This window comes from Polypterus senegalus, chromosome 9, assembly GCF_016835505.1.
Source record: "Polypterus senegalus isolate Bchr_013 chromosome 9, ASM1683550v1, whole genome shotgun sequence".
In the NCBI taxonomy this organism is placed as follows: domain Eukaryota; kingdom Metazoa; phylum Chordata; class Cladistia; order Polypteriformes; family Polypteridae; genus Polypterus; species Polypterus senegalus.
The window spans coordinates 130,933,721-130,960,145 of NC_053162.1; the positions used below are offsets into that span (position 1 = coordinate 130,933,721).

A 26,425-nucleotide genomic window follows, 5' to 3' on the forward strand; every position below is an offset into this window, starting at 1 on the left:
GGGAGCCTGGACTTCTTGTAAGACATTTCTGAGTCACTAATGTAATGCTTTTGCACGTTCCAAGTTCTTTGTGGCAGTCTTGACTAAATCAACCAATATCTATAGAATATTTTCTCAGTGTAAACCCCAAACTGTTAAGAACAGTGGATTTTTTCTCATGTATTTGTATGTGTATATATATATATATATATATATTTTGTTCTCTCCAGTTTTGCTAAACCTCACTTGATACCCTATTTTACCCTCTTGTCCCAGTTAAGTTTATTTTCCACAATTTAAAAAAGACAACAGTGTCTTATATAGTAGGAAAGTAGACCATAGAAGGAGTAAGAACCACAATTTTTTAATTATCAGCAATTTAGTGATTGTAATTAATGTGCAAAGTTTATGCAAGCTTGATCAAACTATATAAATTGTATATCTCATCTCATCATCATCCTCTTCTTGATGGTCCTCTTCTTCCTGGTGAGAATCACAGTGACAGCAGGCCAAACAGGTCATTTCAGACTTCCCTGTCAAAACCTACATATTCCAGCACTTCCTGGTAAATTCTAAGATGTTCCCATGCCAGCCAAGACATACCACCCCTCTGGCATGTCCTGGTGCTCCTGCAGGGTCTCTACACAGTGGGATGTGCCTATGGGGAATTTTTACAACATCCCCAAATCTCCTCAACTGGCATTTCTCAATCTGGAGGAGCAGCAACTCTACTTTGAGACTCTTCCAAATCACTGAGCTTCTCATCCTATCATAGAGTGTCAGTCTAACCTCCCTGCAATAAAGCCTAATTTCTGCAGCTTGTACTCAAAATCTGATTCTTTACATTATTCATTAATTCAATTAAATTAGGTCGTTACCCACATCTCATAGTAGGTGAAGACACGGTGTAGATTAACTAGTAAATTTAGAGCTTTGTCCTTAGACTCTTCACCTGCTTCACCACCACAGACGAGTACAAGCTCCCGCTGCTCCAATCCACTTCTCAATCTCCCGTTCCATTTTTCAGTCAGTATATTATATATATATTAGCCATTTTTAACATCCAATGAAATCTCAACCCACCAACAGTGTTAATGTAAAGGCCTCTTTTTATATTTTTATTTATTTATTGCAGGGAGGATGGTTTGGTTGGCTAAAGCGCAGAAGAAATAATGAGGCACATCTTCCAGATGACAAAAACAAATCGGTAAATTGTGTTAATTTTAAATGTGATCTGGATTTTAATTTGTGGAGATTGTAAGTATGTTTATCTTAAAAGTATATTAATTAAGTAAATATGTAACATAGACTTTTTACTTTGAAAATTAAGCATAATTCCTCCACTCATATTTTAAGGTCTGTATAATTTTATTGGTGCGTTTTGTAATATTTTATCTGAATTTGATTTTCAAGCAACATTTTGTAATGAAAAAAGCATTAGTTGGTGCTGATGTTGAACAATGTATACATGCTTTACTAATTGATATTGTCGAATTGTTGTGAGATAAAAATGGTGGTCAATAGCCTAATCTAATTTTTTTAATTATTTAGATTGTTTGGGATGAAAAGAAGCAGCGATGGGTTAATCTAGATGAACCAGAAGAAGAGGTGAGGAACAAGTGTTAAATCTTAGTTTATGACAGGACTTTTTATTTTGTATTGCCTATTTCACAAATCACAGTGTTTTCCAAAGTATTAGAAATTGTATTTGACCCAGTCAAACACAAAACACAATACATATCTAAATTACATGCTCTAATATAGCATGTGTATATGCAGGAAGAGCTTCCAGGACAATTTTGGGCCCCCCATGTTTCTGAATTGGATTTAAGTCTGTTTGAGAATGAAATTAGATAGCACTGATGTTAATGGCTTACTATCATTATTTTTCTTGCAGAGTAAACCCCCACCTCCTCCACCATCTGGCTTTCCAAAGATTGCACATCAGGTGCCTCGTGGTCCTGTAGGGTCAGCTGGAGGTGCAAGTGCAGGTCCTCCAGTAAACATATTTTCCAGGAAAGCTGGTAAGACTTATGTTCATGATAGGCTACCGTGATCAAAATACTATAACTGTATTGAATTTTGAGTGGGGCATTGTTTGATGTTTTGCACAGGAACATTTTCTTACAGTATTCATGTTCAGAAAGTGAAATTTATTTAGTTTGTTTAGTGTGAAAGCTACATTTATTATTTTTTACTTCAAATGTCAGCAAAATGTATAATTTGGCCAGGGGTGTCCAAACATTTGCTTGAAGCAATATATAATTTATATATAGTGCTCTCCATAATGTTTGGGACAAAGACATATTTATCCTTGATTTATCTCTGTTCTCCTCAGTTTAAAATTACAAATCAAACAATTCAGACTTAAATTGCACATTATAGACTTTAATTTAAGGGTGTTTTCAATGAGAAGTCAAGCAAAATGACAGCTTTTATTGGCTAAATATAACAATTACATTATGCAAGCTTTCAAGACAAATCAGGCCCCTTCAGGCAAGATGTAATTAATTTATTTTCATATATTTTGGTCATACCATGTAAAAATAACACTTTTTTATAAATTGTTCCCCCAATTTATGGCACCATAATTTTTGGGATATAGCAAAAGCAGGTATATTAAAGCAGTCATATTAAGTACTTTATTACATATCCCTTGCATGCAATGACTGCTTGAAGTCTGCGAATCACAGGCATCACCAGGTTCTGAGTATCTTCTCTGGCGATGCTCTGCTAAGCCTATAATGCATCCATCTTCAGCTCCTGCTTGTTTCAGGGGGCTTCTTCCTTTTCATTTTCTCTTCTGCATATAGAAAGCATGCTCAAATTGGATTTAAATTAGTTGACTGGCTTAGCCATTCAGGAATTTTCCATGTTTCCTGCGTGACCTTAGCAGTATGTTTGAGAGCATTATCTTGTTGTAGGATGTAGCACTGTTCAAAGTGTTTGGAGGCATTTACTGGAACCTGAGCAGATAAAATGTTTCTATACACCTCAGAATTCATCATGCAACTGCCGTAAGTGTGCCAGTACCTGTGACAGCTATACATGCCTAAGCCATAACACCCCCCTCTATACCATATTTAACAGATGAGGTGGTATGCTTTGGATCTTTGGCAGGTCTTTTTTGTCTCAGTGCTTTCCTCTTGTCATCATTCAGTTACAGGTTCATCTTTGTCTCATCTGTCCTCAAGACTTTTTTCCAGAATTCTGCAGGCTCTTTGAAGTACTTCAGTATTGTTTTTTTCAAACTATAACCTGGTTTACCATAGTGAGGATTCTTCTGTCATCGGCAGTGACGGTCTTCCTTGGCCTACCAGTCTGTTTGCTATTACTGAGCTCACCAGTGTGTTCTTTCTTCTTAATGATATTCCAGACAGTTGATTTAGGTAATCCTAAGGTTTTACCAATGGCTGATTGGGTTTTGTTCATGTTTTTCAGCCTCATAATGGCTTATTTGTCTTTAATTAGCACAGATCTTGTCCTCGTGCTCAATAATGGCAACAATAGCAACTAGGTACAGTATCTTATGGCTGCACTAATGAAGCAATGAAACGCACCTAGGTAATCACAAACTCTGACACCAGTTGTCCCAAACATTATGGTGCCCTGAAATGAGTGGACCGTGTTGAAAAAGTGTAATTTCTACTTGGTTTGACCGAAATTTTAGTGAACACCCTTGAAGTCAGCAATGTGCACTTTTATCATTTCTGCATTATTTGATTTGTAATTTTAAACTATGGAGCAAAGGAGTCATATGAAAAAGTTTGGGAACCCCTCTTAATTATTTGGATTTTTGTTTATCATAGGCTGAGCTTTCAAAGTAGCAACTTACTTTTAATATTTGACATGCCTTATGGAAACAGTAGTATTTCAGCAGTGACATTAAGTTTATTGGATTAACAGAAAATATGCAATATGCATCATAACAAAATTAGACAGGGCACCCCAACAGAGATACTACATCAATACTTAGTTGTGCCTCCTTTTGCAAATATAATAGCCTCTATCCGCCTCCTATAGCCTTTGATGAATGTCTGGATTCTGGATGGAGGTATTTTTGACCAGTCTTCCATACAAAATCTGTCCTGTTCAGTTAAATTTGATGGCTGCCAAGCATGGACAACCTGCTTCAAATCATCCCATAGATTTTCGATGATATTCAAGTCAGGGGACTGTGATGGCCATTCCAGAACATTGTACTTCTCCCTCTGCATGAATGCCTTTGTAGATTTCGAATTATGTTTTGGATCATTGTCTTCTCGTTGGAATATCCAACCCCTGGTTAGCTTCAACTTTGTGACTGATGCTTGAACATTATCCGGAAGAATTTGTTGATATTGGGTTGAATTCATCTGACCCTCGACTTTAACAAGAGTCCCAGTTCCTGAACTAGCCACACAACCTGACAGCATGATAGAACCTCCAACAAATTTGACAGTAGATAGCAGGTGTTTTTTTCTTGGGATGCAGTGTTCTTCTTTCGCCATACAAAGCATTTTTTGTTAGGACCAAATAACTTAATTTTTGTCTCATCAGTCCAAAGTACAAGGTGGGCCATTTATATGGATACACCTTAATAAAATGGGAATGGTTGGTGATATTAACTTCCTGTTTGTGGCACATTAGTATATGTGAGGGGGGAAACTTTTCAAGATGGGTGGTGACCATGGTGGCCATTTTTGATTCCAACTTTTGTTTATTCAATAGGAAGAGGGTCATGTGACACATCAAACTTATTGGGAATTTCACAAAAAAACAATGGTGTGCTTGGTTTTAACGTAACTTTATTATTTCATGAGTTATTTACAAGTTTCTGACCACTTATAAAATGTGTTCAATGTGCTGCCCATTGTGTTGGATTGTCAATGCAACCCTCTTCTCCCACTCTTCACACACTGATAGCAACACCGCAGGAGAAATGCTTGCACAGGCTTCCAATATCCGTAGTTTCAGGTGCTGCACATCTCGTATCTTCACAGCATAGACAATTTCCTTCAGATGACCCCAAAGATAAAAGTCTAAGGGGGTCAGATCGGGAGACCTTGGGGGCTATTCAACTGGCCCACGACGACCAATCCACTTTCCAGGAAACTGTTCATCTAGGAATGCTCGGATCTGACACCCATAATGTGGTGGTGCACCATCTTGCTGGAAAAACTCAGGGAACGTGCCAGCTTCAGTGCATAAAGAGGGTAACACATCATCATGTAGCAATTTCGCATATCCAGTGGCCTTGAGGTTTCCATTGATGAAGAATGGCCCCACTATCTTTGTACCCCATATACAATACAATACAATGCAGTTTATTTTTGTATAGCCCAAAATCACACAGGAAGTGCCGCAATGGGCTTTAACAGGCCCTGCCTCTTGACAGCCCCCCAGCCTTGACTCTCTGAGAAGACAAGGAAAAACTCCCAAAAAACCTTGTAGGGAAAATGGAAGAAACCTGGGAAAGGCAGTTCAAAGAGAGACCCCTTTCCAGGTAGGTTGGGCGTGCAGTGGGTGTCAAAAGTAGGGGTCAATACAATACAATACACAGAACAGAACAATTCCTTAATACAGCATAATAATAAACATTTTAGAAGTACGGTTTAACAGTAGATGATATGACATAATTAGGTTTGGATATTTTTAGAGTCCTGGAGACCTCATCCATCTAGCTGCCTCCCATTTGGCCATGCCACGGCTGAAACGTTGCTCGATGAAAGGACCCTCTTTCCCATGATTCCTGTGATCCTCCATCAGGGATGACTTTACCATAGGCAGGCAAACAACTTGGCAGGTGGGCCGTGGCAGCAATTGCCACATTTGGGTACCGAGAACAGAAACAGAATAGGTGAGGGTTAGTATTCAAATATAATTATCATGTTACTTATGTTTAGTGCTAATGACTAACAACAGAGATGCAGTATGTACAGTTAATCAGCAGCTCTAGTCAGGATATGCTAAACTGAAGTAGTGAGTCTTCAGCCGGGATTTAAAGGCTGAGACTGAAGGGGCATCTCTTATGGAAGCAGGAAGACCATTCCACAGTTTAGGGGCCCTGTAACTAAAAGCTCGACCTCCCACTGTTATTTTATTAATCCTTGGAATCCTAAGCAGACCGGCATCTTGAGATCTTAATGTGCTCAGGTTTGTAAGTCATGATAAGTTCAGACAAGTAAGCGGACCTTGGCCATTTAATGCTTTATATGTTAAAAGGAGGATTTTGAAATCTGCCCTAAACTCAACTGGGAGCCAGTGTAAAGATTTAAGAACTGGGGTTATGTGTTCATATTTTCTTGTTCTTGTAATAATTCTTGCAGCGCATTTTGGATTAACTGGAGGCTGTATAGAGAACAGTTTGAACAGCCAGTGAACACCGCATTGCAGTAGTCAATCCTACTAGAGATAAATGCATGAATTAATTTCTCACAATCCTGTTTATTTAGAAAGCCTTAATTTCCTAACATTTTTAAGATGGAAAAACATGTTTTGGACGACTTTGTAATATGTGCTTTAAATGACATGCTAGAGTCAAAGATAACTCCTAGATTGCGGGCTGATTCAGTAAAATTAATTGGGATTCCAACTGAGTTAAATGACGACAAAATATTGCTGTGATCAGCGTCATTCCCTCCAACAATTAACATCTCTGTTTTATCTGTATTTAAAGACAAGTAGTTCTCATTCATCCATTCCTTTAATTCACTAACACAACTAATTAAAGACAACATCGGAGAAACTTCATTTGATTTAAATGAAAGGTATAACTGGGTGTCATCTGCATACGAGTGAAAATTAACATTATGTTTCCTAATGAGAGATCCCAGTGGAAGCATGTAAAGTGAAAACAGTAAAGGTCCCAGTACTGAGCCACCAATATGGGACACCATATTGAACTTCTGTGTATAATGATGGAGTACTGTCAGCACATTTCTGTACATACTGGAATCGATTTGATAAATAAGAACTGAACCAAGCGAGCACGGGCCTGTAAGCCCAACATCGCTTTTGTAGCCTGTGCAGTAAAATAGAATGGTCAATGGTGTCAAATGCTGCACTTAAGTCCAACAACATAATTACAGTGGAATTTCCTTCATCAGAGGATATCAGAATGTCATTTACAACCCGTGTTAGTGCGTTTCTGTACTATGACCAGTGCGAAAGCCAGACTGGAATTTCTCAAATAAATTGTAATGCGTAAGGTGTGACTGAAGCTGACTGGCGACTACTTTTCTAGTATTTTAGAGAGAAATGGTAAATTTGAAAATAGGCCTATAGTTATTTAGTATGTGTGGGTCTAGGTCTGACTTTTTAAGTAAAGGTTTAATGACTGACACTTTTAGTGCATCAGGTACTGTGCCATGCAGTAATGAACTATTGATAATGGTTAGAATAGGCTGCAAGAACATCCATTGCACTTTTACTAGTTTTGTTGGCACTGGATCTAGGGAACAAGTAGTGGGCTTCATTTTAGTAATTAAAGTTAAGACTTCCTGGTGAGTTACAGGATTAAAATTATTAAAGTGCTGAATGCAATGTGGCAGGGTCTGCTAAGCTAGTATTTGGTTTGTACTGTGATGCTGAGATCTGGGATCTTATATTTTTAATTTTCTCATTGAAGAAGTTCATAAAGTCTGTACTGCTAATATCTGTTGGTATTTTGCACTGTTGATCTGAATTCCCATTTGTTAATTTAGCCACTGCTCTAAAAGTACCCTAGGATTTTTATTATTGCTATCTATTAATGTAGAATAGTATTCTGAGCGAGCTTTAAAGAGGGCTTTTTATATTTTTAACACTCTCTGTCCATGCAATTTGAAAGACATGTAGCTTTGTTGTTCTCCATCTGGCTCCAGTTTTCGACACTCTAATTTAAGAGCTCGAGTATTTTCATTAAACCAGGGAGAGTTTCTATGTGCTTTGATCACTTTTGTTTTAGGGGAGCCACTGTGTCCAGAGCATCTCTCAAGGTCACATTATAATGTGATATTAGCTGATCTAAATTGTTTTCCACGTTTACATTTGATGTTAACTGATCTAAATGGTTTTCCACAATTACACTCGACTTACTCAAGGTATCTATAAATTTTGAAGCAGAATTACAATCTAGATGTCACACTGTCTTTGTTTTAATCTGTGAGTGCTGGCATGGGCAGAACTAAATCAAATGTAATTAAGAAGTGATCGGAAATAACTACATTTAATGGAGTAATATTTAAATTTTGAATTTCAACTTTGTAAGTTATAATTAAATCTAATGTATGGTTATGATTATGAGTTGGACCTTTGACAATCTGACAAAATCCTACTGAATTTAACAAATAAGTAAAACATTTGCTAAAAGTGTCAGTTTCCACATCAATGTGTACATTAAAATCCCCATCAGAACTACGTGATCATAATTTATAGCCAAATCAGACAGAAGGTTGCTAAATTCAGTCATGAACAATGAATATGGCCCTGGTGGTCTGTAGACTAGCACTATAATTGTGTTGGAATCTGTTTTAATATTTGAAATGAATGCCTCAAAGGATGTAAAGTTGCCTAAATTTTTAGGAGTGATTTGCATTTTGTTACAATGAATTATTCCAAGGCCTCCTCCTCGACCAGAATCTCTAGACTTATGAAGGAACGAGTATCCATCTGGTGACGCCTCAGCTAGGGAACAGTGTCACATTTACTAAGCCAGGTTTCAGTAAGAAGACACAGATCAGATTTTGTACTTAATATATATCATTTACCAAAACAGCTTTAGTGCCAAGAGAGCGAATGTTCAATAAACAGCATTTAAAACTGCATGGTTCTTTCTGAACTGCTGATATATTTTTGTTTTAATTTGAATTAAATTTCTATTACAGATGCCCTGGTGGAGTGTCTGGTTTTATCCCTTGGTCTAATTATACACCTTATTTTTGGTTATCAATTAATTTATGGTTTGTATCAAGACTAAATTTACTGGATGCCCCACAACAGGGATTATGGGTAACAGCTTCAGGAAAATAACAGGTGGGATAAACAACAGCCTGTGATTTAAGATCACATGACTGCGGCCTGGATGGTGCTCTAATCAGTCAACCAGGCAGTTTTGCTGCCATATTTTGGGATAATACATAAGATCCCTCCAGTTAGGATGAAGACCATCTCTTCTGAAAAATCCAGGCCTTTCCCAAAAATCATCCCAATTGTTCACAAATGCTATGCTTTTATTTGCACACCAGGTTTCTAGCCAGCAGTGAAAGGAATGCAATCTGCTATAAATCACATCCCTCTATATAATCTTGGTAAGGGACCAGATACAATTAAATTCCGACATTTTGTTTTAGCTTTGGTGCATAGAGAGATGAAGTTCGCTTTAATACCTCAGATTGCTGTAAATAAATATCATTAGTGCCGACATGCAGCAATAAGGTAGATACTTCATCGCGGCAACACGGTCCAATGCGCCTTTATGCCAGAAATCTTGGCCCCTGCAAGGCACTTAACATTAACTGCTGGTTTAACATAGTTTGGAATTCTAACATTCCGCACTATGGAATCGCCAATTATGAGCACTTTATTATTCTCAGTTTCCACAGGCGCTGGAGAGCTGAGAACCTGTTCTGGGTCCGAATTGGTGACCTGGGTGCTGGGGACTAAATTTTGGATTCTTAGACCCCGTCTTACTGTTACCCACTCGCCCTGTGGCTGAATTGGTGCTGCTGATTTCGCCTCGACTGACTACAGTGGGACCTGGAGAGACTGAAGCGAATCAGAAGTAGCCGAATTGTCTAAACAAACCGAGTCAATCCAATTTTCGGTTTGCCTAATTGCTATCAGATTCCTAACGCGGTCCTCCAATTCACGTATTTTCCCGACCAACTCTAAATTAACTAAACATTTTTGGCAGGTGAAGCTATCTGCACTGTCGGCCGGAAAACCTGAGCTGTACATACTGCAGGACACACAACATATAAACGCCCTCGATGGGCAGAGAGCAGATAGAACTTACATTAAGTGTTGAAGTCATCTTTGCCGTTTTTATAGGTGCTTCGGCGCTTTCCGTGTTCAGCTGAATCACCGCCGCTTTAAGTTTCCACCACCCGCTGAGCGATCGACTTTAATTTCTCACTGCCGGTTATTTTTACTGGTCAGCTGCCGGCTTTACCTCAGGTGAACTTGCTCAGGTGTTTGCGAAGGGCTACGTGCCTGTGGGAGACGCCGCTGCTCTGTGCTTCCGCTCGCTGATCCCCTCTCTGCTTCAACTCGCTGATCCCCTCTCTGCTTCCGCTTGCTAATCCGCTCTCTGCTTCCGCTTGCTGATCCGCTGGACACTATAACATCAATTTTTTTGTTCCAACAGTCTTGGAGGGATCTATCCAATGTGGGTTAGTGTCAGACCAATAGCGGTGGTTTTGTTTGTTAACTTCACCATTCACATAAAAGTTTGCCTCATCAATGAACAAAATCTTCTGCGTAAACTGAGGGTCCTGTTCCAATTTTTGTTTTGCCCATTCTGCAAATTCAGTGCGCTGATCTGGGTCATCCTCGTTGAGATGCTGCAGTAGCTGGAGTTTGTAAGGGTGCCATTTGTGAGTAGCTAATATCCGCCGAAGGGATGTTCGACTAATGCCACTCTCCAGTGACATGCGGCGAGTGCTACGCTGTGGGCTCTTGCTGAATGAAGCTAGGACAGCCACTGATGTTTCTTCATTAGTGACAGTTTTCATGCGTCCACATTTTGGCAAATCCAACACTGAACCAGTTTCACGAAACTTAGCAAGCAGTTTGCTAACTGTAGCATGGGAGATGGGTGGTCTCGTAGGGTGTCTTGCATTGAAATCTGCTGCAATGACCCGGTTACTGCGTTCACCAGACATCAACACAATTTCTATACGCTCCTCACGTGTTAACCTCTGCGACATGTTAATGGCTGTAAACAAAGATAAACTTGTAAATAACTCATTAAAGAATAAAGTTACGTTAAAACCAAGCACACCATTGTTTTTCTTGTGAAATTCCCAATAAGTTTGATGTGTCACATGACCCTCTTCCTATTGAAAAAACAAAAGTTGGATCCAAATGGCCACCATGGTCACCACCCATCTTGAAAAGTTTCCCCCCTCACATATACTAATGTGCCACAAACAGGAAGTTAATATAACCAACCATTCCCATTTTATTAAGGTGTATCCATATAAATGGCCCACCCTGCACTTTGTTCCAAAATGAATCTGGCTTGTCGAAATGAGCATTTGCATATAACAAGCGACTCTGTTTGTGGCGTGAATGCAGAAAGGGCTTCTTTCTCCTCACCCTGCCATACAGATGTTCTTTGTGCAAAATGTGCTGAATTGTAGAACGATGTACAGATACACCATCTGCAGCAACATGTTCTTGCAGGTCTTTGGAGGTGATCTGTGAGTTGACTGTAACCATTCTCACAATCCTGCGCATATGCCGCTCTTGTATTTTTCTTGGCCTGCCAGACCTGAAGTAAATGGTTCCTTTAAGATTAAGCAAGAAACATCTTTATATGTTAACAACTTAAATTTTTGTGCAGGTCTGTAGTAACTCAGTATGCTATGCGTTGTGAGCGTCAGAAATGCAGTTTTCTGCTTTCTGGCACGCAGAAGATTCAGTAGCAAAATGCCTGGTAAATGCTGATTTTACAATGTATGGCTTCACTTGGATAAGTATAAGGGATGGCTTGAGAAAGACCAGGACCCAGGACATGCGAAATGTAAACTGTGTAGTTAAATGCTTGATATATTGAACATGAGAGAGGCACAACTAATTAGCCTTGCAAAGGGGGCTAAGCTCCAGGCTGCTACTGTGCGTGAATCATCTCTTAACCCTATGACTGGCCTTTTCCCCAAAGTCTCCAACCTGACACCTGCTGCCAGCTGCACTACATCCCTTTTATCCAACTTCAAACAAGGGTAGATTTCAGACGCTGTGTCCAGAAACGAAGCCCTAACTGCAGAGGTACTGTGGGCACTAAAGGTGGCAAATTCTCGTTATTCTTGCAAGCTGTGTGTAGAAACAAGGCAGTTATTTCAGGCTATGTTTCCCAACAGCCAAATTGCTGCTAGATTTCCATATGGTGTATGCAAGTGCTCATTTATATTTATTTCTGGACTGCCTCCTTACTTTAAGAAAAAGGTGTTGAGTTGAAGCGGAAGACCATCACAGATGAACTGCATTAATTAAAAATGAAGAGGGCTAGGGTGGTGACTGACATTAACACCCTCGAGAAATCAGCTGATGAATATGCTGAGAAAGCAGAAGCTACAAGCAATCTGACCTTCATCACTAAATCCAACAGTTTGTGCCAGACTGCAAAAGAAAACAAAGCATCACTGCTGAATATTGAAAAGCATATTGATGAAAGGCTTGCAGAAATGAAACAATAAAGTTTGTATTGATTATTTTCATGGAATTCAAAGAAAGAAGGCTGTCATTTGTTAGCATTAAGTTAGTGGTTTAATATGTTAGTAGTTTAAACAACAATATCTTTTCTTTCAGTGAACAGTTTTCACACTGATACTACTGCCTTCTGAAGTTAATGTCGGTGTTGCTGAACACTTTTACTTATTTGTATTTATTTATTTTTTTATTGTTGCCTTCTTGTCATTTAAGTTAGTTAGGGTTACATAATGTTTTTCAGGTTTTACATTATGTAGGAGTTTTAGTTGAACAATATTTTGATAAATTTGACATGTTTATTATTGTTTTCAAATTTACAGAGAAATTTCAGAGAACATATGGTCATGGAAATGTACCTTAGAATCACTGAAAAGTCATGGAATTTTTTTTGTTAAAATGTGTATGAAGCCTGAATACAGATCTGCACATCTCACTTATTCTTAAAAATCAGTACCAGTACACTTCTTCTCCACTCCTCAGGCATCCTCTCAATTTCCAAGATTCCATTAAACAATCTGGCCAAAAACTCCACTGCCATCTCTTCTAAACACCTCCATCTTCATCCTCTTCATAGCTGTCTTTACTTCCTCCTTGCTAATCCATTGCACTTCCTGATTCACTATCTTCACATCATCCAACCTTCTTTCTTTCTCATTCTCTTCATTCATCAGCCTCTCAAAGTACTGTTTCCATCTGCTCAACACACCCTCCATCTTTATCCTTTATCACCCTAACCTGCTGCACATCTTTCCCAGCTTGGTCCCTCTGTCTAACTAATTAGTACAGGTCATTTTCTTCCTCCTTAGTGTCCAGCCTCTCATACAAGTCATCATGTGTCTTTTCTTTAGCCTTCGCCACATCTCTCTTCACCTTGCACCTTATTTCCTTTTCTACTTTTTTGTATCTCTCTGACTATCCTACTTCTTCCTCGCTATCATCTTCTTCTGTATACTCTCCTGTACTTCCCCATTCCACCACCAGGTTTCCTTTTCCTCCTTCCTCTGTCCAGATGTCACGCCAAGCACCTTTCTGTTATCCTTACTACCTCCACTATAGTTGTATAGCTGTCTGGCAACTCTTTACTGCCACCCAGTACCTGTCTTACCTCCTCCCTAAACTCAGTCTTGCTGTCTTCCTTTTTCAGCTTCCACTGTTTGATCTTTACTCTCCTCCTCTTCTTCTTGATCTCCAACATCATCCTACAGACCACCATCCTATGCTGTCCAACTACACTTTCCCTGCCACCACTTTGCAGTCTTCAATCTCTTTCAGAATGTTTTTTCTGCATCAGATATAATCTACCTGTGTGCATTTTCCTCCACTCTTGTACATCACCCTGTGTTCCTCCCTCTTCTTAACACTAGAATTACCAGAGCCTACGAAAAAACTCGTAATTCCGTCCCACCTTAAATCACTTCTTAAATCCCTTCACATCTCTCCGACAGCGCCCTTTGTCTTCTAAATGTGCTGATAAAGAGAAGCTTGGAGCAGCCGGCTATTCCATCCCCCCACCAATTTAGAACGTGCACGAACTTCTCTCAGCTCATGCCTTGATTGAGTATCTGGGAGTGAATTGGAGTTTTAGAGTGGAAATAATAGATCGTTGTTTGGAACACACGCATTTCATGTCTGTTCCGTTTCTACAGTAATCTGTGTCAACACATTGTTAAAACAGAAACGTTTTTTTATATTCTAGTAGTAGATGACAAAATGTAGGCATAAACTATATAATGTATGAAGACTGAAGTCCAAATAGCAAAGAAACATTTTCACAAGAATAACACAATTGCGCTTTTATTCAAAAAATATAACTGCAGAAACAAAAGCCGCCTTAACATGCGACATTGACACCAGTTTATTGTAATTACCTCTGTGGTTCAATAGACTCAGCACCCGCTTGGGAATCAGGAGGTTACGAGTTCGATCCTGCGCCCCTCCGTTTTGAGAAGTAAACTGCTCTTAGTCTTACTGTTTTAGAATAAAAGTATACATTTGATTTCAGTCTGTAACAGCCGGTGCAATTTATGATCCTCGTAAGGTTAGCTTTTTTAATTCACTTTTCATTCTCTCAGTCGCGTTCAGAATCAATCCATACAACCCCATCTGACACGGCTGTTTTCACTAAAGACGCTATAGCTCTGCAGTGTACCACAATGCATACTAACGCCAAACCCCCAGCCCCTCCCCGGGTTCTGACACACAAACGCTGGCGAAGCTGCCTTCTTCGTATCTCACCGTCACTTGCTTTTCTTTTTATTCAGTTTTATTGAGTGTTCCTGCCAGTCCCCGCATGTTGCTGTATGCTGTTTCTTTTGTACTCCAGGACATGCAGAGGAAAGAATGGTAAAGACCAGTAACTTCGGCGCTATATGCAATCATCAGACACTCCCCATCTGCCCGTGTCGTTCAAACATAGGAACATATATTGGTGTAAAAGTATAACAAAAGTGCACTTTTATTCAAGTGCACTTTTTCCATCGCCTTTTCCTGTAAGAAGCAATGTACAGTAATCCCTCCTCGATCGCGGGGGTTGCGTTCCAGACCCCCCCCGCGATAGGTGAAAATCCGCGAAGTAGAAACCATATGTTTGTGTGGTTATTTTTATATATTTTAAGCCCTTATAAACTCTCCCACCCTGTTAACATTATTAGAGCCCTCTAGACATGAAATAACGCCCTTTAGTCAAACGTTTAAACTGTGCTCCATGACAAGACAGAGATGACAGTTCTTTCTCACAATTAAAAGAAAGCAAACATATCTTATCTTCAAAGGAGCGCTGTCATAAAGGAGCGCGTCAGGAGCAGAGAATGTCAGAGAGAGCGCTCTTAAAGAAAAGCAAACAATCAAAAAATCAATACATGCTTTTAAGTATACAGAAGCACCACAATAAAGCGGCATTTTGTAGAGGAGCGTCCGTGTCCTCTGTGCAAACAGCCCCTCTGCTCACACCCCCTCCGTCAGGCAGAGAGAGTGAGAACGATAGAGAGAAGCAAACAAGCACAGCGCGGGAAGCATATCTTATAGCATTGAGGAGTTTTAGTTAATATGTAATACATGCTCTGATTGGGTAGCTTCTAAGCCATCCGCCAATAGCGTCCCTTGTATGAAATCAACTGGGCAATCAAACTGAGGAAGCATGTAACCTAAATTAAAAGACCCATTGTCCGCAGAAAGCGGCGAACCAGTGAAAAATCTGTGATATATGTTTAGATGTGCTTACATTTAAAATCCGCGAAAGTCAAAGCGCGATATAGCGAGGGATTACTGTACACACTTCTCTCTATGCTGTGGTTTCTATTACACACCTGAAAGAAAGAGACAATACATGTGAAAATATAATCGCACTAATGCAATATTATTTGAAAACGAACAGCGTCAGATCGGGTATGAATGCAGGAACTGGAAATTCTCTGATGCGGGACCTTCAGCCAGGGAAGAAAGTACAGTGTCAGGTACTCATTCAGTGTAATAGAAACCATAGCACAGAGAGGTGTGTACACGGCAACAAGTAACGTGTCGTAAATGTAAGAAGGACGGTCCTTGGGTGTGTGGGAACTGTTAATATTTGAATGTGATGATTTTATATGGCACGGAATGAAAATCTGCACTTTTTAGCATTGCACCATGCAAGCTGTCGTATCAATCGCCGACTGTAACTTGCTTTCTTTTTTCTTCGGTTATACAGGTAGTTTTGAATAAAAGTGCACTTGTTTTGTTTGCGAAATGAAGTGTCTGCGTGCACGTTTCGTGGCATTACACGTGTATTTTTTGAGCATGCCCGTTTGAGCAGTATAAAAAGTATTGAAAAGTATAACAAAACAACGGGCAGATGGGGAGTGTCTGATGATTACATATAGCGCCGAACTTACTGCTCTTTACTGTTCTCTCCTCTGCATACCCCGGAGTACAAAAGAAACAGAATACAGACGCGCTATAGCTCTGCGTTGTACCACGATGCATACTAACGCCCTCCCACCCGGTTCTGACACACAGACGCTGGCAAAGCTGCCTTCTTCGTATCTCACCGTCACTTGATTTTCTTTTTATTAAGTTTTATTGAGTGTTCCTGCCAGTCCCTGCATGTTGCTGTATGCTGGATATTTTCACATGTATTGTCTCTTTCTTTCAGGTGTGTAATAGAAACCACAGCATAGAGAGAAGTGTGTACATTGCTTCTTACAGGAAAAGGCGATGGAAAAAGTGCACTTGAATAAAAGTGCACTTTTGTTATACTTTTACACCGATATATGTTCCTGTGTTTGAACGACACAGGCAGATTGGGAGTGTCTGATGATTGCATATAGCGCCGAAGTTACTGGTCTTTACCATTCTTTCCTCTGCATGTCCTGGAGTACAAAAGAAACAGCATACAGCAACATGCGGGACTGGCAGGAACACTCAATAAAACTGAATAAAAGAAAAGCAAGTGACGGTGAGATACGAAGAAGGCAGCTTCGCCAGCGTTTGTGTGTCAGAACCCGGGGCTGGGGGGTGGGGTTTGGCGTTAGTATGCATCGTGGTACACTGCAGAGCTATAGCGCGTCTTTAGTGAAAACAGCCGTATCAGATGGGGTTGTATGGATTGATTCTGAACGCGACTGAGAGAATGAAAAGTGAATTTAAAAAAAAAAGCTAACCTTTACGAGGATCATAAATTGCACCGGCTGTTACAGACTGAAATCAAATGTATACTTTTATTCTAAAACAGTAAGACTAAGAGCAGTTTACTTCTCAAAACGGAGGGGCGCAGGATCGAACTCGTAACCTCCTGATTCCCAAGCGGGTGCTGAGTCTATTGAACCACAGAGGCAGTTACAATAAACTGGTGTCAATGTCGTATGTTAAGGCGGCTTTTTGTTTCTGCAGTTATATTTTTGAATAAAAGCGCAATTGTGTTATTCTTGTGAAAATGTTTCTTTGCTATTTGGACTTCAGTCTTCATACATTATATAGTTTATGCCTACATTTTGTCATCTACTACTAGAATATAAAAAACGTTTCTGTTTTAACAATGTGTTGACACAGATTACTGTAGAAACGGAACAGACATGAAATGCGTGTGTTCCAAACAACGATCTATTATTTCCACTCTAAAACTCCACTTCACTCCCAGATACTCAATCAAGGCATGAGCTGAGAGAAGTTCACGCACGTTCTAAATTGGTGGGGGGATGGAATAGCCGGCTGCTCCAAGCTTCTCTTTATCAGTACACTTAGAAGACAAAGGGCGCTGGCGGAGAGGTGTGAAGGGATTTAAGAAGCAGTTTAAGGTGGGACGGAATTACGAGTTTTTTCGTAGGCTCTGGTAATTCTAGTGTTAAAGACCGACTTATCTTCCTTAACACTAGAATTACCAGAGCCTACGAAAAAACTCGTAGATCCGTCCCACCTTAAATCTCTTCGCACTTTTGTCCTGTAAATGTGTTAATAAGCAGCAAGCAGCCTGCTATCACATCCCCCACCACCGCACAGTTTTCTCAGCTCAAGTCTGTTTACCTGCGTGTCAGTTGCTTGGAGTTGTATAGAGTGAAAAGTCAAGCAAAATCATACCTTTTATAAATACTATGTTGTTATTTGGAACACATGCATTTTCATGTGTGTAAGAGCCCATTTCCTAGTTTTATAAAATGAATGAATATTTATTAGATGATAATGCATAAAATATGGGAGGTTCCTATAAACCCTGTGAATAGAATTGAGTTGGTATTTTCCTGTCATTTCTTAACAGTTATGAGTAAACAATGTTCTCCAGTTAGTGTCTAGCCTCGCCTTGTGTAAGGTACAGAGGCATATGGTTTTTTAACCGTGTTCTTGTTTGTGCTCACGTTCGTGCTTGAGCACGTTACCGAGCCTGGGCACATGTCTATGTGGCAACGGCCTACTGGGCCTTTTGAGTGTGAAGTAACTCGTAAAATAAAAGATTTAAGTGTTGAACCGTATGTTCAAAGCATACAGAAGAAGAAATAAATAATCTTTAAGTACAGAAATAACCAAAGCTTCTTAAGAAAAGCTAAGTTTATAGAAGATACATTTTTTCTTTTTTTTGCCTTTATTCTATGTATGTAACTATTTTTCTTTTTATTCTTGTGTGGATTATTTGCTTTTAACTTTCACTAAATTTTTTTAAAACAAACTTTTGGACTGAGAGATTTCTTTGACACACATCTTACCCGTGCCTGACTTCGCCTTATACATCGGCGGCTACAATGTGTGTTCCGTGTCTACAACAATCCATGTAAAGTAAACACATCATTAAAACAGAATCGTTTTTCATGTTTTAGTAATAATTGACAAAATGTAGACATGAAGTGTATAATGTGTTAAACTTGAATTCCAAATATCAAATAAACACTTTCACAAAAGGTGCAAATATAACAGAACAAGTGCGCTTCTATTCAAGAATATACATTAATTGCAGAAAAAGAACCTATGTTAGGGTGTGACATTGACACACATTTATTTCAACCACTTCAGTGATGCAACGGTATCAGCTGTTGACTGGTAATCAAAACTTCACGGGTTCGATCCCCGATGAGTCTGTTTTGAGAAGTGAGCTGCTTTTATTCTTGCTATTTTAGAATAAAAACATACATTTGATTTCAGTCTGTAACAGCCGGTGTAAATATATGATACTTGTAAAGGTTAGCTTTGTTTTTGTTTTTTTATTCAGTTTTATTCTCAGTCCTGTTCACGATCCTAAAAATCTGACACTGCTGTACTTTGTATATAAGAGCCGGATCGAATGTTATTTACTTATTTACCTTGGTTTATTTATTTACTTCCTACAGCATAAAGTCACAAGTAGACTGCAGAGATATAGCGCATCTTTATGTGAAAACTACAGTGTCAATTTTTGGATCGTGAATGTGAATGAGAGAATAAAACTGAATAAAAAAAAAAACAAAGCTAACCTTTATAAGTATCATACATTTACATCAGCTGTTACAGAGTGAAATCAAATGTATGTTTTTATTCTAAAATAGTTAGAATAAAAGCAGCTCACTTCTCAAGATGGATTGTCAGGGATCGAACCCGAGAAGTTTTGATTACCAGTCAACAGTTGATACTGCTGTGCCGCCAAAGCGGTCATAGTAACTTTGTGTCAATGTCGCACCCTAACGTGTTCTTTTTCTGCAGTTATATTCTTGAATAGAAGCGCACTTGTTCTGTTATATTTGTACCTTTTGTGAAAGTGTTTGTTTGATATTTGGAATTCAACCTTAACACATTATACACTTCATGTCTACATTTTGTCAATTATTAATAAAACATGAAAAACTTTTCTGTTTTAATGATGTGTTTACTGTACATGGATTGTTGTAGACACGGAACACACATGAAATGCATGTGTTTCAAATAACGATATAGTATTTAAAAAAGGTGTGATTTTGCTTGACCTAGCAACTGACACGCAGGTAAACAGACTTGAGCTGAGAAAACTGTGCGGCAGTGGGGGATGTGAAAGCAGGCTGCTTGCTGCTTATCAACACATTTACAGGACAAAAGAGAGAGAGGTGCAAAGCAATTTAAGGTGGGACAGATCTACAAGTTTTTTCGTAGGCTCTGGTAATTCTAGTGTTAATATACGTATTCACCACAGCCATGCCCATCCTTTTTGCAAAATCCACTATCATCTTAACTTCTTCATTGCTCTCCTTGACACCATACCTACCCATCACCTCCTAATCTCCTCAGTTCCCTTCACCAATATTTCCACTGAAATCCGCGCCAGTCACCACTTTCTGTCCCTTGGGTACACTGTCCATCACTTCATCCAACTCACTCCAGAAATCTTCTTTCTCATCCATCGAACACCAAACTTGTGGGGCATATGCACTAACAACATTCATCAGCACCTCCAACTTCCAGCTTCATAATCATTACTCTGTCTGACACTGTTTTTACCTCCTAAAAATTCTTGACATACTGTTCCCTACCCCATTTCTCCTCCCATCCACACCATGATAAAACAATTTGAATCCACCTCCGATCCAATTGGCCTTACTCCCCTTCCATTTAGTCTCTTGCATGCACAATATATAAACCTTCCTTCTCTCCATCATATCTACTAACTCTCCTTACCAATCATACTGCCAACATTTGAAGTTCCCACTTTCTTTACCTTCCTTCTCTCCTCCTGCCTCTGGACACGTCTCACAACTCTTCTTCTCCTTCTTCAGCCAACAGTATCCCACTTTTCACCAGCACCTTGTTGGCTCACAGTACTGATGGTGGCCATTGTTAATCTGTTAATTTTTTCATACGTCTCAAACCAAGGAGCTGCAAAGGTAAAATTAATCGGCAAGCGCGCGTACGTACTCAGTGCATCCCCTCTCGGGAATCGAACCTCGGATATCGGCGCTAAAGGCGAAGCCTCTACCATTGCGCCACGGCGTGTGGCTTGTTTATTTGAGAGTATGTAGATCGTGATATATACACACACGTATATACCCGCGTTTCGCAGCAGAGAAGTAGTGTGTTAGGATTTGATTATCATTATTTCTTTCAATCAGGTTCATATTTGTAGGATGTGTTGTGTTCAAGTTACATTCCGTGTTTGTCAATTGTTGTAAAGATGTTGTGGATGGTCAGGTGTGTTTGCATAAATCATTTACCTGGGAAATAAATTGCAGCAAGAATGCAGTATGAGGAAAAGGCAAGCTGGCGAGGACAGTGTGCACCACCTATCTAAAGATTGTTACAGATCATTTACATCCTTTCTTGGCAACTTTATTCTTTAACGGCAGTGACCCTTTTCAGCAGGATATTATGTCAGTCCAAATCAGCATCTGTGGGATGTGCTGAAAAAACAAGTTTGATCCATGAAGGCCCCTCCTTGCAACTTTCAGGACTTGAAGGCTCTGCTGCTAATGCCTTTGTGCCAGAAGCCACAAGACACCTTCAGAGGTCTTGTGGAGTCCATTTTTGTGTATATATTTTCTTTAGCCATTGTAAAGTCGAGACTGGGCATTAATAAAACAAAATGTACTTTTAAGACTACATAACTATTTAAGAAATCCATGTATGTTATGTTGTCTTTAACTGTTATGTCATGCTTATTTTTTCAGCAGGAAGCAGGGGCAGATATGTGGATGTCCTCAACCCAGGAGGAGTTGGGCCCAAGCTCAGCAACACAGTCCCAGCTCCAGCAGATTTGTTTGCACCCCTGGCCCCAATGCCTATTCCTGTTCATTTTTCAGGTATATAATGCATTCCTGTATGCATGTGTTATTTATTTTTTAAATGAGGGCCATGCTCCTAACACTCTACAGTAACTTTTGCAGTAAAACCATTGTAAAGCAACATTTTCAAGTATACTTTAAAATCATCTTAAAAAAAAAAAAAAAACAACAACTCAAATATTTTCATAATTTATTTGTATATTTTGCTTTATTGTGAAAAGTTAAATTAAATACTTGTTTTGGGTCATATAAATGAATGTATTGTAATGGGATATGATTAATAACTAAAAAGTAAATATGAAAAAAAAATCACATTCTCTAACCCATCTAATCCAAATGAATGTGGCAGAGGGCCAGAACCTATCACAGCAGCCCTGTGGTCAAGGCAGGATATAGCAGTGGATAGGGCACCAATACATTGCACATAACCCTTCCACCTATACTCACACTTGCATGCAGCTGATTTAGAATAATCATTCAATCTGACTTTTGTTTTATAATATTAATTATACTGTGTTGATTATTTTGTTTTATACTATTACTTTTACATATAGCTAGGCTCTGTTTTGAAAGGATTATGTAATAATGTGTGGAAAAATTTAGTTTTTGTTTGTTCTGCCACATCTTATACTTTGTAGCAAAACATGGTCCTACCCCTTAGGGACCCAAATGATTTAGCAGGTTTTTAAAGGAGGCTGATTCAATATTGCAATAGAAGCAGGTACTACCCCAAGATCCCAGATGGTTAAAGGTGAAATGGTTGGTGGAATGAGACAATTCTTCCCTCTCAAAAAGTTTCCCAGTGACTATAATAGCAGTTCTGGATAGCCCGAAGACTTGTAGAGTTTCTTGCAACAATGCCAATCGGTAGTGTAATACTGTGGATTTTTTCCTTAATATTGCCACTTTGTAGGTCCCTGCATGTACAGTCTTATCTGCACATGGACAGCTGCTTTAAGCAAAGAGACTTACAGGTTAAGGTACACCTATTCAGTAACCAAAGCAGGTGCCCACTTCCTGCACTGCTTCTTTTGGAAAACTGTTTTTCCTCAGCTGCCAACCTCTTAAGGACTAATGCATTCCTTCACAACAGGTACTCTTATCACTGTTCCTCTGAAAATATTGAAGCTGCAGAGCCAATTAATTTGTTTTTGCTCTGTACTGAAGGCTTTTGTATGTGAGATCAAAAGGTGAATTTTAGAAGAGAAATCAGAGTTTCAGTTTTTATTCCATGGCATTTACATCTAGATAATGTTAAACAACATAGAACATAAGCACAATTTGCATCACACCACACAGTTTTACAAGTGAGTAAAAGCATTGCAACATGACAAGCGACAGGTGTTCCATTTTACTCTACGTCTAGAACAGAAGATCACATTTTTTTCTCATATTCATCTTTTAATCACACAAAAAAATATCTTCAGTGAATAGAAAACAATAAATTAATTGGCCTTGCTGTTCCAATATTTTTGGAGGGGAATTCATTATCATGGAGATTCCTGTGTTGTATCTGCTTTGTAGCACCCCATGTCTACAGCCTTAACTGCATATAGGCAGCAGCCTCAAGCACATAAACCAGGTGGATGTGCTGTTTGACCTCTCCAGTGGTGACAGCTGTATGAGGTTATTCTGAAGGGGAACCTTTTCTTGAATTTCCTGGGGAAACTTTGAGCATCCCTAATGGGCTAGTGACAAGATGTCTAATGTCAGTTCTTCCAACTTCTTGTTGGTAGTTGGCCTATGTATCTGGTGAGGCAAATGACCTTGTATGGACCTGAAGAAGTAGTAAAAAACCTGGTTCTGTCCTGCTGTACCCCAAAGGATTTTTACAAATTTTTCCATCTTTAAATTATCTTGCTTTCTCTATAATGACTGTTTGATATGCCACATTAAGATGGTCACAGGGTGGGTTTGCCTTTTTATAGGCTCCAACTCAGCAAGTATCTCCCAGTGTTGATGCTCTTCTGAATAATAGTCATATCGGCTCATACCACTGCCTATTCCAGCTTTGGCACTGGTGCTGTTTTTGTTTATTACCTGTCTTCACTGTGGCTAGAGTCCATGCTGTTACACTATATTACATGGCATTATTCTGTGTATATAGTATATTAAGTTTAAACAAATGATGAATGTAGAGAACGAGAGAGGGAAGAGGTTGGATGATGTAGAGATAGTGAATCAGGAAGTGCAAATGATTAGAGAGGAGGAAGTAAGGACAGCTATGAAGAGGATGAAAAATGGAAAGGCCGTTGGTCCTGATGACATACCTATGGAAGCATGGAGGTGTTTAGAAGAGATGTCACTGGCGTTTTTAACAGAATTGTTTAATGGAATCTTGGAAAGTGAGGGGATGCATGAAGAGTGTATTGATGCCAATATTTAAGAATAAGGGGGTTGTGCAGGACTGCAGTAACTGCAGGGGAATAAAATTGATGAGCCACAGCATGAAGTTATGGGAAAGGGTAGTGGAAGCTTGGTTAAGAAGTGAGGTGATGATTAGTGACCAGCAGTATGGTTTCATGCCAAATAAGAACACCACAGATGCAATGTTTGCTCTGATGATGTTGATGGAGAAGTTTAGAGAAGGCCAGAAGGAGCTGCATTGCGTCTTTGTGGACATGGAGAAAGCATATGACAGGGTGCCTCGAGAGGAGCTGTGGTATTGTATGAGGAAGTCAGGAGTGGCAGAGAAGTATGTAAGAGTTGTACAGGATATGTACGAGGGAAATGTGACAATGGTGAGGTCTGCAGTAGGAGTGACGGATGCATTCAAGTTGGAGGTGGGATTACATCAGGGATTGGCTCTGAGCCCTTTCTTATTTTCAATGGTGATGGACAGGTTGACAGACAAGATTAGACAGGAGTCCCCGTGGACTGTGCTGTTTGCTGATGACATTGTGATTAGCGATAATAGGGAGCAGGTTGAGGAGACCCTGGAGAGGTAGAGATATGCTCTAGAGAGGAGAGGAATGAAGGTCCGTAGGAACAAGACAGAATACATGTGTGTAAATGAGAGCGAGGTCAGTGGAATGGTGAGAATGTGCAGAGAAGAACTGCTGGGTATATTGGGAGAAGGATGCTAAGCATAGAGCTGCCAGGGAGGAGGAATAGAGGAAGGCCTAAGCAAAGGTTTTTGGATGTGGTGAGAGAGGACATGCAGGTGATGGGTGTAACAGAACAAAATGTAGAGGACAGAAAGATATGGAAGAAGATGATCCGCTGTGGCGACCCCTAACGGGAGCAGCCAAAGAAGAAGATGATGATTAAGTTTAAACAAACTAGGTCGATGGAATTTATTTGGAGTTTTTTCACTTCCCCTCTTTTTTTGGGACTGTGACGAAGTCCTAAGTAGTTCTGTTAGGCTGAGTTCTATGAGCCTTTTTTGGAATTGTATTGTTTTTTTTTTCCATTTCACCAGCTTAAGCACTAAAAATGAACCCCAGAGAAGTTAAAGACATTGTGTATTTTTTACATGGGAGATTTTATAGAAGGTAACATTATATGTCAGACTTTATTGAATGGTTTTTGCTGATTTAATAGATTCTTTAGTTTCTTCTATATGTACCACTGGATGGACTTTCACTGAATGTTCTTTGTCTTTAATAATTATAAACGTTTTGTTGTCCTTCACAAAGACTGGAGTCACGTATATGATTGTCCAGTTATTGGGTACCTCTCCTATCAAAAGAGACTGCTCCTGTTTCAGTAGACCATAATAAATTGTGTAATAACGTATTTGCTTCTCACCTCCATCCTTTGTTCAACAGCTCCTGAAGATCAACCCAAAGAAGGTACTACAGCAGAAGAAGTGCAGAGTGGACAAAAGAACAATGATCCTCTGGTACAGCCACAGATAAAAGTGTTTTTATTTTTAGCTTTAAGTAATCACCACTTGATTGTTATTCATATATATATATATATATATATATATATATATATATATATATATATCACACATATACACATATATACACACACAGTGCATAACATTTTGTTATGTTGCAGCCTTATTCCAAAATAGATTAAATTCATTTTTTTCCCCAGAATTCTACACACAACACCCCATAATGACAATGTGAAAAAAGTTTACTTGAGGTTTTTGCAAATTTATTAAAAATAAAAAAATTGAGAAAGCACATCTACATAAGTATTCACAGCCTTTGCCACGAAGCTCAAAATTGAGCTTGGGTGCATCCTGTTTCCCCTGATCATCCTTGAAATGTTTCTGCAGCTTAATTGGAGTCTACCTGTGGTAAATTCAGTTGATTGGACATGATTTGGAAAGGCACACACCTGTCTATATAAGGTCCCACAGTTGACAGTTCATGTCAGAGCACAAACCAAGCATGAAGTCAAAGGAATTGTCTGTAGACCTCCGAGACAGGATTGTCTCGAGGCACAAATCTGGGGAAGGTTACAGAAAAATTTCTGCTGCATCGAAGGTCTCAATTAGCACAGTGGCCTCCATCATCCGTAAGTGGAAGAAGTTCAAAACCACCAGGACTCTTCCTAGAGCTGGCCATCGCGGGATAAGGGCCTTAGTCAGGGAGGTGACCAAGAACCCGATGGTCACTCTATCAGAGGTCCTCTGTGGAGAGAGGAGAACCTTCCAGAAGGACAACCATCTCTGCAGCAATCCACCAATCAGGCCTGTATGGTAGAGTGGCCAGACGGAAGCCACTCCTTTGTAAAAGGCACATGGCAACCTGCCTGGAGTTTGCCAAAAGGCACCTGAAGGACTCTCGGACCATGAGAAACAAAATTCTCTGGTCTGATGAGACAAAGATTGAACTCTTTGGTGTGAATGCCAGGCGTCGCATTTGGAGGAAACCAGGCACCGCTCATCACCAGGCCAATACCATCCCTAC

General features: G+C 39.5%; 1 protein-coding gene across 5 annotated transcripts in view; it reads left to right on the plus strand.

Annotated features, from left to right (window-relative positions):
• Positions 1 to 26,425, plus strand: part of sec16a (SEC16 homolog A, endoplasmic reticulum export factor) — a 219,458-nt gene that overhangs the window by 145,447 nt on the left and 47,586 nt on the right. For all 5 annotated transcript variants that reach the window (XM_039763857.1, XM_039763859.1, XM_039763860.1 and 2 more), the window contains 5 exons: positions 1,115 to 1,186; positions 1,531 to 1,587; positions 1,877 to 2,003; positions 21,441 to 21,572; positions 25,325 to 25,398. In XM_039763857.1, the coding sequence (XP_039619791.1) occupies positions 1,115 to 1,186; positions 1,531 to 1,587; positions 1,877 to 2,003; positions 21,441 to 21,572; positions 25,325 to 25,398 (462 nt within the window). The remainder of the gene's footprint in view (positions 1 to 1,114; positions 1,187 to 1,530; positions 1,588 to 1,876; positions 2,004 to 21,440; positions 21,573 to 25,324; positions 25,399 to 26,425) is intronic.